Source organism: Terrapene carolina, unplaced genomic scaffold, assembly GCF_002925995.2.
Source record: "Terrapene carolina triunguis isolate 2854851 unplaced genomic scaffold, T_m_triunguis-2.0 Scaffold580, whole genome shotgun sequence".
Lineage (NCBI taxonomy): Eukaryota > Metazoa > Chordata > Testudines > Emydidae > Terrapene > Terrapene triunguis.
This window is the reverse complement of record NW_020664931.1, coordinates 4,261,503-4,279,962: the sequence shown is the minus strand read 5'-3', so window position 1 is coordinate 4,279,962 and position 18,460 is coordinate 4,261,503. Positions and strand designations below refer to the sequence as shown.

General features: G+C 38.9%; 1 protein-coding gene across 1 annotated transcript in view; it reads left to right on the top strand.

Annotated features, from left to right (window-relative positions):
• Positions 1-11,834, top strand: part of SEMA5A (semaphorin 5A) — a 668,054-nt gene extending 656,220 nt beyond the window's left edge. Inside the window, exons 19-21 of the mRNA XM_026659123.2 lie at positions 1,544-1,591; positions 7,044-7,255; positions 9,960-11,834. Coding sequence (XP_026514908.1) covers positions 1,544-1,591; positions 7,044-7,255; positions 9,960-10,079 — 380 coding nt within the window. The 3' untranslated portion in view covers positions 10,080-11,834. The remainder of the gene's footprint in view (positions 1-1,543; positions 1,592-7,043; positions 7,256-9,959) is intronic.
• The last annotated feature ends 6,626 nt before the right edge of the window (positions 11,835-18,460 follow it).

Here is an 18,460-nt window from a genome sequence, read left to right as displayed (position 1 = left end):
TGGTGGAGGTCATACTACCAGTCCCAACAGTGCCATCTTTTCCCACCCCTATATTTGCCTGTCATCTATCCCATTTCCTAAATGCTTGGTCCTACATCACCATGGATCGTTGGGTCTTAAGCACAGTGGAAGTGGAATACACCTTTCAGTTTGTTTCTGTTCCCACTCCCACCGCCCTTCCCTGTCTGTCATCAGGGACCACTCTCCTGAGGTCACTCTACTGCAGGAGATGCAATCCCTCCTACTTGTGGGGAATATAGAGGAAATTTCCCTGTTTCCTGCTACTTCCTAAGCCGGAAAGCAAAAGGGGGTCTCAAGCCTATTTTAGATCTAAGAGAGCTCATATAGTTCTTAAAACAAACTTCTGGATGGTCACTCTGGCCTCCATTATTCCTTCATTGGACCTGGGGCACAGATATGCTGCCCTTGACTTAAAGGATGCATATTTTCACATAGCAATTCATCAGAATCATCAAAATTTCCTCAAGTTCATGGTAAATGGATCCCACTTCCATTTTCAGTGCCACCCTTTGGCCTGTCAATAGCTCCTCAAATGTTAACAAAATTCATGGCTTATACTTATCGCCCCAGCATGGTCCCAACAACACTGGTTCTCGGCTGGTACTAGCACTGTCGGTCAGACTGCTACTCCAGCTGGAGGGAGATGTGATCTCTCAGGACCACATCTTCCTCCTCAATCACAGCCTGCAGGCCCTTCATCTGACAGCCAGGATGCTTCATGGATGATGCCTTTGGAAGGGATTGTCCTCTTGATAATTTGATTTTCCGATTGACTTCAGATGCAATTTTGATTCCCATTGTCTTTGGCCTACCCTGATCCATTTACATTTGAGACATAGGCAGACAGGCAAATCAACATTCCTTTGTCTGGGACAAACTTGCTTACCAAACCCTGCCTGGTTTCATGGTTTGAGCATATTTTTAGTACATATCTACAACTTTTTAATTGTTACATCACACAGTGATTATGATGACCAGTATGATATAATTTTTCATTTGATACCTTACATGACATTCTTTATAGATAAATACCATGACAGCAATGTGTTAGGTATAGTGAGTTTGTCAGGCTTGATTGCAGTTGCTGTTACATGACAGCAAACCCTTTTGTCAGTGGGCAATGAAGGTCACATAGGTCACACTGATCTGAGATGAAACTTCGATATTTTCACCAGTAGACTTGGGTCTTCATGCTAAAATAACATTATTGCACCCCTGAGCTAGCCTGTGAACTTTTTTCCATTTTCCCCATTCAGAAACTCACCATTTTGTGGGGGAGAAGTGGCTTGCCCCCCTACAGTATCTGCTATTTGTTTAACTCTTGAGAATTTTGAGACAAAAATGAGTAATGTTTAATGTTATTTTTCATGGAACTAAGAGTGAAGATTCGTTTGGGGGGTTTGGCTAGTTTCAACCGGGGGAGGGGAGGTAATCTTTTCTCACAGCTCTAACCTATTCATCAGCTTAGTATGTCTCTGCTATGTTTTATCTACACATTGTAATTACATTATTTTTTTTCTAGAAATATCAGTAGCAAGATCTAGCAGCATAGAAGAAAAACTATGTGGTGGTAAGTTTTTCATTTCTCTGTAGCAGAATCTTTACCTGTTTTTTTTTAAACAGTATAATTGATTCCTATTTTTCTCCATTTGTTTCACCTCTTGCTCCCTTCTCATTTACTCTACCTTCTAAATGCCATATTCTCATTACTTACATTTTCTGAGAAAAACAGACTGTAGTTACCAGAAGCTTCCTCATTCACTGGTCTACAATTTTTGAGAAGTCGTCTGCTTCAGAGATAAAATGTGCTATTTATTATGTATTTTGATGTGCTGAATTCAAATATGACAATTAAAACAACTGATTGGCTACTATTTCTAAGATATTTAAGTTTTTACATTTTATGTCTATGTATATATTGTGTAGATAGTAGAATTTTAATCATAAATTGTAAACCTAGGTCTTTTCATGTGTTTATGGTTGCTTTACATGATAATATTTCACCTGTCCTGTTTATGTAACACTTTAAAAATCAGCAAAAGGGTTATATAAATAAAATTTATTATGAAACAAAAGGCAAAAAACTATTATGTACATAGTGTAGTCCTATTCAGTGTCTACTCAGCGCTTCTTGGCTTGTCTCTTGTATTCATTAAATGGAGCATCTCTTGTCACTGTCCAGCAATAGTCTGCAAGCATTGATGGGCTCCATTTGCCCTAATAGCATTTCTCCATCGTTGCAATGTCCTGGTGAAATCGCTCGCCGTGCTCGTCGCTCACTGCTCCGCAGTTCGGTGGAAAATAATCTAGATGAGAGTGCAAAAAATGTATCTTTAGTGACATGTTGCAACCAAGGCTTTTGTATGCCTTGAGGAGGTTTTCCACCAACAACCTGTAGTTGTCTGCCTTGTTGTTTCCGAGAAAATTTATTGCCACTAACTGGAAGGCTTTCCATGCTGTCTTTTCCTTGCCACACAGTGCATGGTCAAATGCATCATCTCGAAGAAGTTCACGAATCTGAGGACCAACAAAGACACCTTCCTTTATCTTAGCTTCACTTAAGCTTGGAAATTTTCCACGGAGGTACTTGAAAGCTGCTTGTGTTTTGTCAATGGCCTTGACAAAGTTCCTCATCAGACCCAGCTTGATGTGTAAGGGTGGTAACAAAATCTTCCTTGATTCAACAAGTGGTGGATGCTGAACACTTTTCCTCCCAGGCTCCAATGACTGTTGGAGTGGCCAATCTTTCTTGATGTAGTGGGAATCTCTTGCACGACTATCCCATTCGCAGAGAAAACAGCAGTACTTTGTGTATCCAGTCTGCAGACCAAGCAAGAGAGCAACAACCTTCAAATCGCCACAAAGCTGCCACTGATGTTGGTCATAGTTTATGCACCTCAAAAGTTGTTTCATGTTGTCATAGGTTTCCTTCCTATGGATTGCATGACCAACTGGAATTGATGGCAAAACATTGCCATTATGCAGTAAAACAGCTTTAAGACTCGTCTTCGATGAATCAATGAACAGTCTCCACTCATCTGGATCGTGAACGATGTTGAGGGCTGCCATCACACCATCGATGTTGTTGCAGACTACAAGATCACCTTCCATGAAGAAGAATGGGACAAGATCCTTTTGACGGTCACGGAACATGGAAACCCTAACATCACCTGCCAGGAGATTTCACTGCTGTAGTCTGGAGCCCAACAGCTCTGCCTTACTCTTGGGTAGTTCCAAATCCCTGACAAGGTCATTCAGTTCACCTTGTGTTATGAGGTGTGGTTCAGAGGAGGAGGATGGGAGAAAATGTGGGTCCTGTGACATTGATGGTTCAGGACCAGAAGTTTCATCCTCTTCCTCTTCCTCGTCTGACTCAAGTGAGAATGATTCTGGTGCATCAGGAACTGGCAGTCCTTCTCCGTGGGGTACTGGGCGTATAGCTGATGGAATGTTTGGATAATGCACAGTCCACTTTTTCTTCTTTGACACAACTTTCCCAACTGGAGGCACCATGCAGAAGTAACAATTGCTGGTATGATCTGTTGGCTCTCTCCAAATCATTGGCACTACAAAAGGCATAGATTTCCTTTTCCTGTTCAACCACTGTCGAAGATTTGTTGCACAAGTGTTGCAGCATATGTGTGGGGCCCACCTCTTGTCCTGATCTCCAATTTGGCAGCCAAAAGAAAGGTGATAGGCTTTCTTAACCATAGTGGTTATACTGCACTTTTGTGATGCAAAAGTCACTTCACCACAAACATAGCAGAAGTTATCTGCACTGTTCACACAAGTACGAGGCATCTCTGCTCACTTTGGCTAAACAGAAATGTGTCCCTTTGCAAAATCAAACACTGACAAATAAGAGAGCACGACACTGTATGATTTCTAGAGCTGATATAGGGCAATTTGTTCAGCAGAGTGATGTAAGCTTCGTTATGATTGCATCATCCATGACTTCTAGGAATAACATGATGCAATTCATATCATGTATGACGCAATACCAACTTCAGATTGCATCATTCATTGTTTTGCCTAAAAAGCAAGTACTGTCCAAACCCAGTCATAGATTTATTCATAGATCCAGTCAAAGATGTATTTTAGTCATTTCTGGTTTAAATTGAGATCCCTTCCCTTTATAACTCACTTATCCTCTGCCATTCCCAAGTCAAGGGTCGTATATACTGACCCAATAGCATATATTGAAAACTAGAACCAAGCAACAATTTTAAGCATCATTTTCGTTCTCAGTGACCCAGAATTAGTACAGTTTGACTACATTTATTTCAGAAGCATTTTGGCTGTAGAGCAGTGATATCTGACTGCCACTGGCTACCTTTTGAGTCAACAGCATGTTACCTGAAGTTCTTACTCTCACCTTCCCTCCTCCCCTAAAGGCAATCACCCTTCTCTCTGCAGGAGAAAGCCCTGTTATAAGCAAGTTACTTGCAGATCAAAAATCTGGAAAGTCACTGCACCAATCCAGGATAATAATTTCACCATCCCCACTTGGGAGTCAAATGAACAACTATGAGTCATCTTAGTCACCCATTTAATGTCTCAGACTGTATCTCTAGCTCATTATCAGGCAAGCTGCCAAAAACAAAACAAACAAAATAAAAAATCCCCTACAAAACAACCACAATGTTAGCAAAACAGGTCCTGAGCAGGAAGAGAAATTATTGTTGAAAAATGTAAAAATAAAAGAATACTTTATTTTAGTTTTTAACAATTGCACCTATTAAGTATTTAGCCACAGTCAACACTCTGGCTGGTTCTAGCATTCTTATGTACAGTGGAAGCAACTTTTCATTAAAGGAAAGGGGAGTGAGTTCAGTGGGGAAAAGTGAAGTCATCAGTGTGCACAATGTGTTCTACTCTGAGATTCACTCTGAATTGATTGTTTTCTGGCTTCCTCACTTTTTTACCAAGCTCTGTGTCTGGGGAAAACTTTTGCCAAAAGATGGAAAGTGATTAATGGGCCACTTACATATAATAGTACCCAAGTTAGCCACCTAAACCCACATTTAGGCACCTAAAACCTATTTGAGGCATATAAGTACTGATTTATGTGCCTGCTGAAAATAGGACCCCTATGAACATCTCTTTCTATATTCCAGTGCTACTACTCAATTTTCAGTAGAGACACTATGGCCCAGATTTTGAGGCACGTACCTCCCATTATAATTAAGGCTACAATTATGTACAGAAGTCACGGAATCCGTGACTTCCAGAGTCCTCCGTGACATTTTCCACTTCAGCCCCGGGGCAGCGGGGCTGGAGCTGGCAGTTGGCAGCCCCGCTGCAGCTCCCAGCCACCAGGCAGCCAGGGGCCCCCAGTCCTCCCAACCATCACAGAGGGTGGCGGTTCCCTGGAGCTCCCAGCCCCTGGACATGGTTTGGGGCCCCCTCGCAGCTGCCGAGCCACCACAGGTGGCGGAGGCCCCCCTTGCAGCTGCCAAGCCACTATGGGGGGCATGGGAACCCTGCAGCTGCTGAGCCACCAAGGGCGGTGGGGGGAACCCTAGAGCCCCAGCAGCTGTGGGTGCTAGATCCTCCTCCCTCCCCTATTTGTCAGGGATATTTTTAGTAAAAGTCAGGGACAGGTCACAGGCGTCTGTGCATTTTTATTTATTGCCTGTGACCTGTCCATGAGTTTTACTAAAAATACCCATGACAAAATCTTAGCCTTAATTATAATCAATGAGACTTAGGCACCTAAATACTTTTGAGGATCTAGGCCTGTATTCCCTCATTTGGGCACTTTTAGCCAATCAAATGCCAGTTTGTATAAAACTAAGCTGGGTAATCAGGATAAAAATTTGAACTATTTTTTGTTATTCCTTCATTCACCACACCAAACAAACACAGCTCTACCTTTGAAAAAGTGGTGCAAGGCAATGTAATTCACTTACCTCTAATTCATTAATAGCTGGTGCCAACTTCTGGTGGGTGTGTGTGTCTGTCTGTCTGTGTCTGTGTGTTGCCTGCTATCTCTCACCCCTCAATGGTATCAGGGAATGAGCATCTGGCTCCTTTCCAGATTTTCAAAAGGCAGCCAGTGGGCTTGCTTCCCAATTTTACTTCTTTAGGGGGGCCACCTACTCTACAGATCCCACAATATTGTCTAGGTGGAGCAAGTGGAAAGATTCCTGCTTATACTGCTGTACATTACACTTCTCTTGAACCCTCAGGCTGAGATGCTCCAGCATGTATTGGACATTGGGAAATTCTTGTTCCCCTGTTCTCCCTACAGTGCTAATACTCCCACTCCCACTCTCACTTACAAAAATAATTATGCAGGATGGGGAAGTGAGCAACTTGGCCACCCTTTGAAGATATAGGAAGAGTGAGGGGGCCCACCAGGAGGTGAATGGGGTGTTCGAAAAGCACCAAGCCATTGCCCCTGGAAGAAAGCACCAGGTAAAGGAGACTTCCAGAGCCTTTTAGGGAGAGCAGGATTCAGGTGTCTTTTATTGGTTTTGATTAAACTTACTTGGATTTCACCTTAGTTCTTGTGTTCTAAATTGTCCCTACTAGTCACTGAGTATAACAGAAATAATTAGAAGAACAACGTTCAAGGAGATTATTTGATTCAATCAAAATGAATTAGTGTAGATATCTTTTTAAAATACTACATGAAAATGGAAATAGTGATGTTGGATACTTTGCAGTACAATTTACAGAACTGAATTTAGGCAGAGATTTTCAAAACACTGAAAGAAATGCAATTAATTTCAATCGTAGTTGGGCACCTAACTCCTTTTGAAAACCCAGCCATAATCAATATTACTGTACTACAGATGTGCTGATATAAGATGCTGATAGTGATCTCTAGGAATATGCAATGTATTTTCAGTTACAAGTAAAAATCTTGGCGATTGACATTTCCAAGAAATGCATAACTCCATGAGATACTTTATTCCCTTCTGGATCAAAGCACCTGTTTGTGTTTTTCAAATGTTTCAAAACTCTTATTGTGACTGCCTTAAAGGTAATGCTGTCTTTTGCTATCTGTTCTTCAGAGTTTAACATGTTCCACATGATTGCAGTGGGCTTGAGCAGTTCTATACTTGGCTGCCTCCTTACACTGCTTGTTTACACTTACTGCCAACGCTATCAGCAGCAATCCCATGATGCAACTGTTATCCATCCAGTGTCGCCAGCTCCTCTTAATACCAGTATCACTAACCACATCAACAAACTGGACAAATATGATTCTGTAGAAGCCATCAAGGTAAGCAATGGATAGAGTTGTCTGTAATGTGTAGCTATGTATAACTGTATACAGTAATTACAGTGTGCCAAAGGAATTCTAATGATACATTTTTACAGTGAAAGGTGGACTCAAGATCATACAAATATTAAATATACAAGTATTAGATGTTTGAATAACTAAATTAGATTCATATTTGTAGTGTAATAATTATAGATTTCTTATCACACCAGCCTACATTACACTGAAGATATTATCATGTATTGGCTGGGATGTACAATTTGCGCACCACTGGCCTTTGTTCAAAGAAATCAGACTATTGCTCAAGTGTTTTCTTTGAAAGTATCGTCCTCCAGTATCTGGTTTAAAAAGTAGATTTGGACCTCAAAAATCATAGTGATACCTAATGGAGACTTTCCTTTAGTTCAAATAGCAGGCAGCAAAAGCTTCTGTCCTCCTTCCCATGCTATGTGTGTGATTTAGCTGGTGAACATAATTTTTTCTCAGTGACTTTCAAGAAAACATAAAATTATCACAGACAAAGTTTGCAGATGACAAAGATTAAGGGAAATGTAAATAATGAAGAGGACAGAGATACAAAGTGATCCGGATTGCTTTGTAAGTTAGGCTCAAGCAAACAAATATATGCTTTAATAAGGCCAAATGTGAAGTTATACATCTTAAGACAAAGAGTGTAGCTCTTACTTACAGAATGGGGGACTGAATCCTGGGAAGCAATGACTCTAAAAAGGACATGACATTCATGCTGGGTAATCACCTGAACATGAGCTCCCAGTGCGACACTGTGGCCAAAAGGGCTAATATGATCATTGGATATATAAATAGAGAATATAGAGTTGGAGTAGGGAGGCTATATTACCTCTGATGTCCACAGTTCAGATAGGGTGTGGATAAATTTGAAAGTTTAAGAGAAGAGCCACAAACAGAAGGTTAAGGAGTGACTTGATCACAGTCTATAAGTACCTACATGGGGAAGAAAAAATTGATAATGGACTTTTCAGTTCAATAGACAAAGCTTTAATAAGATCCAATGGCTTGAAGTTGGAGCTAGACAAATTCAGATGGAAATAAGTTGCATAATTTTAACAGTGAAGGTAATTAATCTTTGGAACAATTTACCCAAGGCTTGTGGTGGATTCTCCATCATTGGCAATTTTTAAATGAAGATTCGATGTCTTTCGATAAGATATGCTGTAGTTCGAACAGGAATTAATTCAGGGAAGTTCTGTGGCCTGTGTTATGCAAGAGGTCAGACTAAATGATCACAGTGGTCCCTTCTGCCTTATAATCTTTGAACCAAATCTGTGATGGGTCAGATCTTCAACTGGTGTTGATCTGAATAGCACAGTGTGAATCAAGCTGCATAAATTTATACCAGCTGAGAATCTGGCATATCTACACTACATTGCCATAGATTGTAAGTTCCTCTGTCATGTTTCACCTCTTATATCTAGGCTTTGCAGAATTCAATTTTTATTTGATATAGTTTCAATAGATAATGTCAATGTTTATTTTTAAGCATTTTTTAGATTTTTATCTATTTAAATTTTCACAGATGTGCAAAATTGTGAGTTTTAAGTATTTTTTGTTATTAGCAATTTAAATGTTCACAGTTTTGGGAAATTATGGGGGGAGATCTGGGAATGGGAGAGGGACAGACAATGACATTAGACTTCAAGATTCTAAAAGTTAAAGCTTTAAAACTGTTAAAACATAAATTCTCAACATCACATGTTAAAATACATAAAGTAAATATCCTTAAATTAAAGTCTAATAAATTTTTTAGCAACATTTTTCTTACTTTGCCTGTCTGAAATTTTGATTATCATCAGTGGAAATATTGTTTGTCTCTATGTGTATGATGAAATTGACATTTACCAGTATCTACCTATAACAAATCTAATCATGACAAGTCTACTTATAACCTTTTAGAACAGCTTCCTATTGCAAAATTCCTAAAGTATGCAAGATTGGGTATGCAAGATTGGGCATTTGTATACTATCTAGCCAAATACATTCAGATGATTGAATTTATGTGCTTTAGCAAAATTTTCTGAAGCGTTTGTGAAGTCCTGGATAGTGAATCTTTTTCTTTTTTTCTTTCCCCATTTGTTTCTTAAATAAAAAATCTAGGAAATTAGGAAAGAGAGATTATGCTTTGCAATCAATGGAGTATTCTATTTAAGTATTTTTGAAAATCCACTAGGCACCTATCTGCATGCTTAAGTGCCTAAATACCTTTGAAAATCTGACTCTGAAATGCCTAAATCTCTTTTGAAAATGGAATTTATATTCCTAAATCACTTAGATGCTCTTCAAAATTTTACACTCAAAATCAAGGAATGCGTAATCTAGAGGGAAATTATATAAAAAGTCTAAGTCAACAAAGATGTACAGAACCATTTTGACAATGAAAATACTATAAGAAAGAAGAATATATAGTATAAAAACCTACATGTGAATATCTTAGATTGGAGAAAAAAAACCTATAAGGTTATACTGTTGTATTGGAACAATATTGTATGGAATCATGTAGTTAAGGACTTCATTGTAACACATATGTGCATACAAATGCAGAGTTTTGTAGTAAACATATGTATTTCAGGGGCACTCTGGTTGCACCGTTGTTTGAATCAGTGACCCTGGAGGTTTGCCCACTAAAATTATCTTATTAAAATGATACATTTTGCTATTCTTTTTCTAGGCATTTAACAAAAACAACCTGATCTTGGAGGAGAGAAACAAATACTTCAATCCACATCTTACTGCAAAGACCTATTCTAATGCCTATTTTACAGATCTCAATAATTATGATGAGTACTAATGGATTTGTGTATTTTCTGGCCTCTGGTAACTCCCCAATCCCCCAAAGCCTGTGCTACATGACCGCTCATGTGTTTGAGGCTTCAGAGATGAAGTTCGGAGACATTTCAAGCACACTCCAAGCCATCAGTGTCCCATTGCTGCCAAAAAAACAAAAACACCTGTATGTGACATGATGTTCCCTTTTGCAATAGTGAAAGGTTGGCCTGCAGTACGGAATGCAGATTTAGTAGCTGGACATAGTGGAATGAGTCCTGAGGAGTATATCACTTTGTTCGTGTTTATAAATGTTCAGTCAGATTTCTCTAACATGTTGCAAACTAATTTCTTGCGCTTTTTAAAAGACTGTAACCCCTTTGAAGAGGGTGCCAGGAATATGACTTCTATTTCCTTTTGGACATTGTCTGCTTGTTTCCACTGGGTTTGAGGAGAAAACTCTGCATCTAGCAGTGGGGCCCTCTGAGGAGTCTTCCTGACATTATATTGCCAAAAAAGCTCATAGAACATTGAGTAAATGATGAGGAGAAATTTGGCAGCACAGTGTTATTTTGTAGTAACTACAACAGTCCAGAGTTAAACTTCCTAGACCGTGAAGTGTTTCGGCTGGAACTCTTGGAAGTTTCCCAGCTGTTTACATCTTGAAGCAAAAAGAATATACCAAGAGATATGCTTCTTGTGACAAAAAGGGAAATCTGAAGAGTAGATGGTTCAAAGTTGAGATAATTTAAGCCTTCATCTTGTTTATTTTATTTTTTGGGAGGTTACGTTTGAACATTTTCTGCACGTCATTAGTAACCTAATGTTACTGAACTGTACGGACTTGCATGGCTCATGGCATTCCAAAGTCCTCTTCTCCTCAGAGTGTGCATATGGAACCCACTTGACTAGTCTGCTATAGCATCCAAAAACATGCCAGTGAGTGGCAGAAACAACCGTACCATGATTTATCCACCACACCCTTTCCTTGACACTCCTGGGAACATATGCCTAATAATAGAATTGCTTTTCTTTTCACAAGTCCTTGTTTATACATGCCTGTTTGAAAACAACAACAACAAAAGGAAGAAAAAAGTGCCAGATGTGTTATGAAAAGCATTGTTTTCATCTTCTTGATGTGTCTGATCCATGCTAATCAATCTGTGCCAGGACCATTGATAATGTTGTTTAAAGTGGGCTTCCTTTGAGGCTCTATTGCTGTGAATATTTAACATACTAGCTGCTTTTTAAGCTGTCACTTTTAAATTCTTGTGCAATGGCAGGTGAGGAAACAGTAGCAGTCCTCAAATGATGGCCCAACTTTTCTTGGTCTCCTCTTCACCCACCACATCTGTAACATTTGTATTTTTGGAAGAGAAATTCCTGGTGTACCATTGAAGTGAAAATGGCAGGGGTGTGGGACATTTGTTCAGCCCAGAGTGCTGAACCGTATATATCATAAAAGGACAATTCAAAGACTTCCTAAACAAAATTAAAAAGTGAATATGAAGGTTTAAATCATTGCCTGTTTTTAAACTATACACCATACCAAGATTATCACATCAGAAATTTCGAAAGGGGGGCGGCTTGCGGGGAGAAAATGCAAACTGGAGATGCTTCAACATGGGAGAGCCTGTGGTCTTTAGATTAAAGTATAGATAGACACAAACAGAAAAGGTTTGCAAAGGTAAATGTTAGAATATAATGGTTCAAAATTCTGCAAGGCAAATCTATTAAAAAATGCCAAGAAACATAGAATTTTGTGTGAGTGTGTGTATGACTTTAGAATCATAGAGTATCAGGGTTGGGGGAGGGATAGCTCAGTGGTTTGAGCATTGGTCTGCTTAAACCCAGGATTGTGAGTTCAATCCTTGAGGGGGCCACTTAGGGATCTGGGGCAAAATTAGTACTTGGTCCTGCTAGTGAAGGCAGGGGGCTGGACTCAATGACCTTTTTGGGTCCCTTCCAGCTCTATGAGCTAGGTATATCACCATACATTATTAATATCTCAGGAGGTCATCTAGTCCAACCCCCTGCTCAAAGCAGGACCAATCCCCAGACAGATTTTTGCCCTAGATCCTGAAATGGCCCCCTCAAGGAGTAAACTCACAATCTTGGGTTTAGCAGGCCAATGCTCAAACCACTGAGCGAGCCCCCTCCCTTTAATAGCCCTGTAACTTACATGGCAAGATTCTAGACTAATTATGGGAATAATTCTTCATAACGTGTTGTAGTGAGCAATACATTTGAATCGGAATAGGTTCAAATACCATATCATACTTAGGTTCAGTGAAAATAATTAAGATTGGTTTCCTAAGTATTTCTACTGGACTATTTTCAGTGTTCATTTTAACTGTCAATTAAAAATAAATCCTCCACCCTCAGACAGGTTCACACCAAAAAATATGGTGGCACTAATCCCCTTTCGTCTACCATTGTAATACTGTACTTTTGATGTGTTTCCTAAGAAACTGCCTCACACATTTATTTCCCTTAGGAAAGATGAAATTACCTTTTCAAGAAAATTCAGTGGAATGGGGAGGGGGGAACTTTCCAAATCATAACCAGTTTGGTATTAGCATCACTCTGCTGCTGCTGCGAAATAAAACGCTTCATTTAAATAGTATAAAGAAAATAAAATCTGAATTGCTGCCACTGCCTGAAAAACGAACCAAACAAAGCCAACCAAACAAAGAAAAAACAAAATTAGAAACCCCACTCTTCTTCCCTGCTTCTCTACTAACAGCAGTGTTAGTCTGGCTTCTGTATTTTAAATTTAGCGTATTAGCTATTAGACCCATAGTTTTTAAAATATTTAAAGTATCTATCTTTTAATCTTTTTATTAAAATTATCTGAAATGAGTCCATGTTTTACTCTACAATATTTTTGAGGGGTATATATCTAACTATATAGATATATTGGCCATTCCATGTATATTCACTGTATTAGATCTGTGATGGTAATACCCATGGGATAAATTGTGAAGCCATATGATTAACTGCATTTAGCCTTCCCTGCACTCTGCCCACTAATCCATCTCCCACAGAACTATTTCAACCATTCCAAATCTCTGAGCAGCTTCAAAGTGATGTCATTTTTAAAAAATAATCAACCTGCCAGAGAAATGTTTCCTTCTTTTCTTTCAAATGTGAAATGTATTTCCCCAAATTACCCTGTGGCCCAAGCTGGGGCAATAATTAGTCCTATAGCACAAAAAGGTTTTATGTCTGTATCTCATGTTCCTTCAGGGTAAGAAATGGCATCTTCATATCACTGGAAAGGGGAGATCCCAAGTTTCCCAGTGGGACTAGTCTTGGAAGATCCTGAGACATCAGCCTTTAAAGCTGTGACATTTTTGTGTGTTGAAAAGTATTTTGGTTAATTTAGAGGTATTTAAAATGTATTAATTGTGTCTATTTGTTCTGCCGCTGAGAGCTGCACAGTTGCACATATGGCATTAATGGAGCCTGGCCTTGAAGGTGGACAGATACAAAAGTAGTCCCCCAATCAGATTTTCTTTTTAAATTTTTAACCATTTCTTTAAAAGTTTTTGCTCTAAAATTGGTAGGACACACATTTTGGTGTGAAGTGGATTTCTGACATCTAAATGCACATGAAAATGTTTTTCTTTAGACCATAAAAGTTTGAATTTTTGAAATCCTGTGGACACTTGCATGCAATTCTCATGTAAGCCAGTGGGCATTTGTATGAGGGGAAAATTTGGCCCTAGACTGTTGTTCTTTTCTTGAGAGGGGAATTCAAGTCCCTGACCCCTCTAATTCTCTCCAGTTCTCTCAGAGATTTTTGGCTCTGATATAGTTCTCTGTTCTGGATAAAATATTATATTATTTCTAATGCCAGGATTGGCCTTCTCTAAAATACCGGTGCTCGCTCAATACATTCATTTTAAAACTTTCTTTCATTTTGCACTTACGTTTAAATGAAACCGAGACTGAAGTTTAAAATAAACATTTCTCCAGAACCGGCCAAAATATTTCATCTTTAATCTGTAATTTTTTTCTGTGTAACACCAGTACAAAAAGAAAAAAGGAAGATTGCAATGCCTGGTGCTGTAAAGTATATGGTTTCATCTGATAGTTCAAATTAGAGCTGTGTGTGTGTGTGTGTGTAGACATTTGGGGCTTGATTCAATATGAGATACATGGGAATATATTGCTCAGTTGTTGGAAAATCCACTACTGTGCTTGCAGATTGTATCTTGTACTTCAATTTGAATCTGAAGACCTTTACTTTCATCTAAGCTTACTTTTAGTAGAAGCTTTTTTTCAGATATCTGCAATTGCCTGCTGCTGCAGCAGTGTGTTTCAGATAAAAATAAGGGAGTTTTGGTTGGGATTTGAGTTTTCATAACAGAGCAGGAGATAGAGGGGTGTTGAATTGGCTTTGATTTTCTATTATATGAAATAATACCAATTAAAATCCTGGAAAGATATGGGATACTCTGTAAAGTACAGGGAAGTAGTTGTTAACAGTATCAGAATCATACAGAAACCTGAGGGAAGTTTCAAATCAATATAAAATAAAGAGCCACAAGGCGATTCATTAAAGAAAAAAGTGCTCAGCATATTGGACCATATGGCCATACAAAACAGAAAAGAGAGATTTAAAGATGTAAGAAATGTTAATGAAAAGAAATAATTTTTTTTTATAATTATAGAATAATTAAGGCCCCACTTCAGTAAAGCATATATGTGTTTGCTTATCTTTAAGCACATGAGTATCCCCATTGAAATAAATGGAATTTAAACACATGCTTAAAGTTTACTGTTTTGCTGGATCAGGGCCTAAGACCCAAATCCTGCAAACACTTTGAGCACATGTATAACTTTACTATCATTTAAGTAATGCCATTGAAGTGAATCGTACTACTCGTGAGAAAAGTTGATCACATGCTAAAGTGTTTACAGCCCAAAGTGTCCTATTCTTTCTCCAAGAGCCCAGAAACAGTATGAGGAAACTGTGGTGGTAATGAAAATCAGAAATGAATTTACTAAAAGTTAGTTTCAAATCTGGATCTTGATTATCAGGGAATTGATATGCATTCATTGAGTGGGATATTTGAATTCATTTTTTTCTTTGCTAAATAAAATTAATTATAAACAGGATATTTTGCTTCTCTTGATTTAAAAGACATAATCTCCCAAACTAAGTAATGATCCCCATGTTTTGTTTGTTTGTTTTCATTTTTTTAAAGGGAACTAGCAGGGCCGGCTCCAGGGTTTTGGCCGCCCCAAGCAGCCAAACAAAACAAAAAAAATCCGCGATCGCGATCTGCGGCGGCAATTCAGCAGGAGGTCCCTCGCTCCGAGCAGGAGTGAGGGACTGTCCGCCGAATTGCTGCCGAACAGCTGGATGTGCCACCCCTCTCCGAAGTGGCCGCCCCAAGCACCTGCTTGGTAAGCTGGTGACTGGAGCCGGCCCTGGGAACTAGCATTCAAGTCACACAAGAATATCAGCTTCCTTGGTAGATGGACTGCTCTGTTTAGCACCTAGAAATTCTTACTGATCACATTGCCTCCAGCAATACACCAGTATTTTAATTTGTCTCTCATGGTCTTTGCTCTTCTTAGTTATAGATAAAATTCCCTTTTTTTCCTCTTTGTGCAGAAATGCTCTTGGGAGGTAAAATCTGACACTCTGTATGATAGTCTCCTAGGGAAAGTGGTGAAAGTCCCATGTCTTCAGACTTCTGAAATTACAATAGACAGAATACTAGAAAATGTACTGCATGGAATAATCCAGCACTGGTAGAGAAATAGATTGAATGATCAAATAAGTTTTTGCCAGTTTGTGGGGTTGTGTGTGGGGGGGTTTGTTTGTTTGTTTGTTTGTTTTGGGGGGAGGGCAGGTTGGTGATTCTGTGACTGAGATGATATGAAAAGGGAATTCATTAAACTCTCAATCTAAAATTAAAGATTTTTCAGATGGAAGATTTGGCAGGTATTTCAACACCAATAGTAATAGTCAAAGGAAGTGGGATTAGAATTATGTGGAAATGTCAATTGATGGCTTGGCAAATTCATTATTTAACTTGCACACAGACTTTAGTCTTTTGCTTGAATGAGCTTTTCCAAATTGGCAAAAGCAGACATATTCAACTCTTATCTCTTGAATAGTCAGGCATACCAGATTGCCCATCAGACATACCTCTCTGTCCTAATAGTCCATTTATTTCAATGGATGTTCTGCTGAAAGTTTAGGCAAAGATGTGTTCATGACTCAGCAGCAGTAAGGAACTGAATAGAAAGAGTCATTCTCAATGGCAAGTTAAATGGAAGGGAATCCGACTCTTTCAGAAGTGGTGAGCGGGGTACAATATATTCCTTTGAGACCAATGTCATTTTGTTTGTTTTCTTTACAATCCCCTAATTTTGCCTCTTTTTCACCAACATCTTCCTGGACTGCCATTGTTCTCTGAATTCTCCTGTCTGACTCAGTAGAGAACTGAACACAGCTCTCCCTCACTGAAGGTTTGCCTACATGAGAAATTTGCATAGATTTAACTAAACGTGTTATTTTAAACCAGCTTAGTGGGTGGACACCCAATCCATGGGCTAAGAATGCAGCTGGTGGTTGTTACTTGTGTTTTCTGTTTCTCTCTGGAAAACTTCATCTGAAAATCTGAACCAGTGGAATTCTCAGCTTTATAAAAATGGAATAGCTTTGAAGGTTCAGAATTAGCAGCCAAATCGTAGTTGCTCCAATATTTGCCAGCCATGTTTGCTGATTCCTAAGCATATGGATTTCAAATAATTCTCCCCTCTCTTAGCTACAGGAATAGGCATAGATTAAAAGTGAAATAATAAAATTTCCAAGCAAATCAGTTCACTGGGTTTAAGGTTTCATCTTTTAAGTAAAAATTTGAAGCTGGAAGTATAATTGCTTTTACGCCTATGTCCTGAAAAGCATTTTCTTTTTTGGGAACCTATTAAGTAGTCTTGTATCTCTAAAAGGTTATTTTTGAAAGTAACATACCTAGGAGGCAAGTCATGGAACTATAGCTGTGAGATTTTCACAAATAAAGATTGCTGGAAATAAATGCCACTGTTTCATGTAAAAATGGGGTAAATGAACCGCACAGAACCTTATAGGGTTGAAGATCACATTGAATGCCTAAAGAGCCAGATGCCCTTGCAAAAACTGCCAGGATTGCAGTGCAAGATATTTTCCATTCTCAAAAGAAGCATGATACAATGGCTAAAGCACAGGACTGAGAGAGCAGAGATCTCAGACAAATTCTGCTCTCAGTTCCACCCTGCGTAAATCCAGAATAATTCCTTTAAAGACTTTACAGTTATTTTGGATTTACAATGATTAGAACTAAGAGCATAATTTGGATCCTGAGTTCTATTCCTGGCTCTGCCACTGACTTGCTTTATGACTTTTGGCAAGTCACTTCATCTCCCGTTGCCTCAGCTTCCTCAGCTCTAAACAAGTGTTAGGAGATGATTGCGGATACTACTTCTCATCCGCATAGGGTTTGTCTGAGCCTTAATTTGTGATTGCTTGCAAACTTTATTGAACTCCTTGGAAAGAAGTCATGAGAGAACTGCCAAGTGTTATTAAGAAATTAATTACATGCCCTACTAGCAAGAGTCATTTGATCAGCATGATTTCCACAGGAGAAAGTGAGCAAGGTTCTCCACCTTCACAGTGGAATGTTAAACCAGAGCAGGTGGACTCTGGGAGACAGGAAAAAGAGGAGGGGATGAATGGGTTCTTTTATTGTCTGGAATTATAAAAATTAGAGATGAAAAGACTTCTTAGGTCCAGTCCAGCCCCCAGCCAATGCAGGATTGATCCCTAGAATACATTTTCTGCTATTTTGTCCAGCCTAGTTGTAAAAGTCCCAAGTGATGGGACTTTTACCATATCCTTTGGGAAACTATTCCCCAGCCAGAATACATTTAGCTCCCAGTGAGTTTTTCCTGATATTCAGCTTAAATTTTCTCCTTTTAAATGTTAACTCATTACTTATAGTCATACCCCATGTACTACATGAGATAACTCCTCTCTGTCCTTGGTATTCACACCCTTCAGATATTCATAGAATGGTATCATGTACTCAGTCATCTTGTAAACAGACTTAACTCTGGTACCACAGACAAATGTTAAATCATTAGAACAAATAGCCTAGCCATATATATGTATATTTCTTTATTTTATTTTTTCTTTAAGTTGATCTTTCCAGTTTACAAATCATTTTTGTTATTAATTCCAATTTGATTTCCCCCCCTGGAAATGTGGTGTCCCAAAATGAACACCGTATTCCAGGTATATATGACCAAGAGCTCTATAGAAAAGGACTGTTACCTTTGAGACTCCCATGGGAATTGGCAATCTAAATAACTTTGAGGATCTAGGTCATGGTGCCTCGGTTTCGG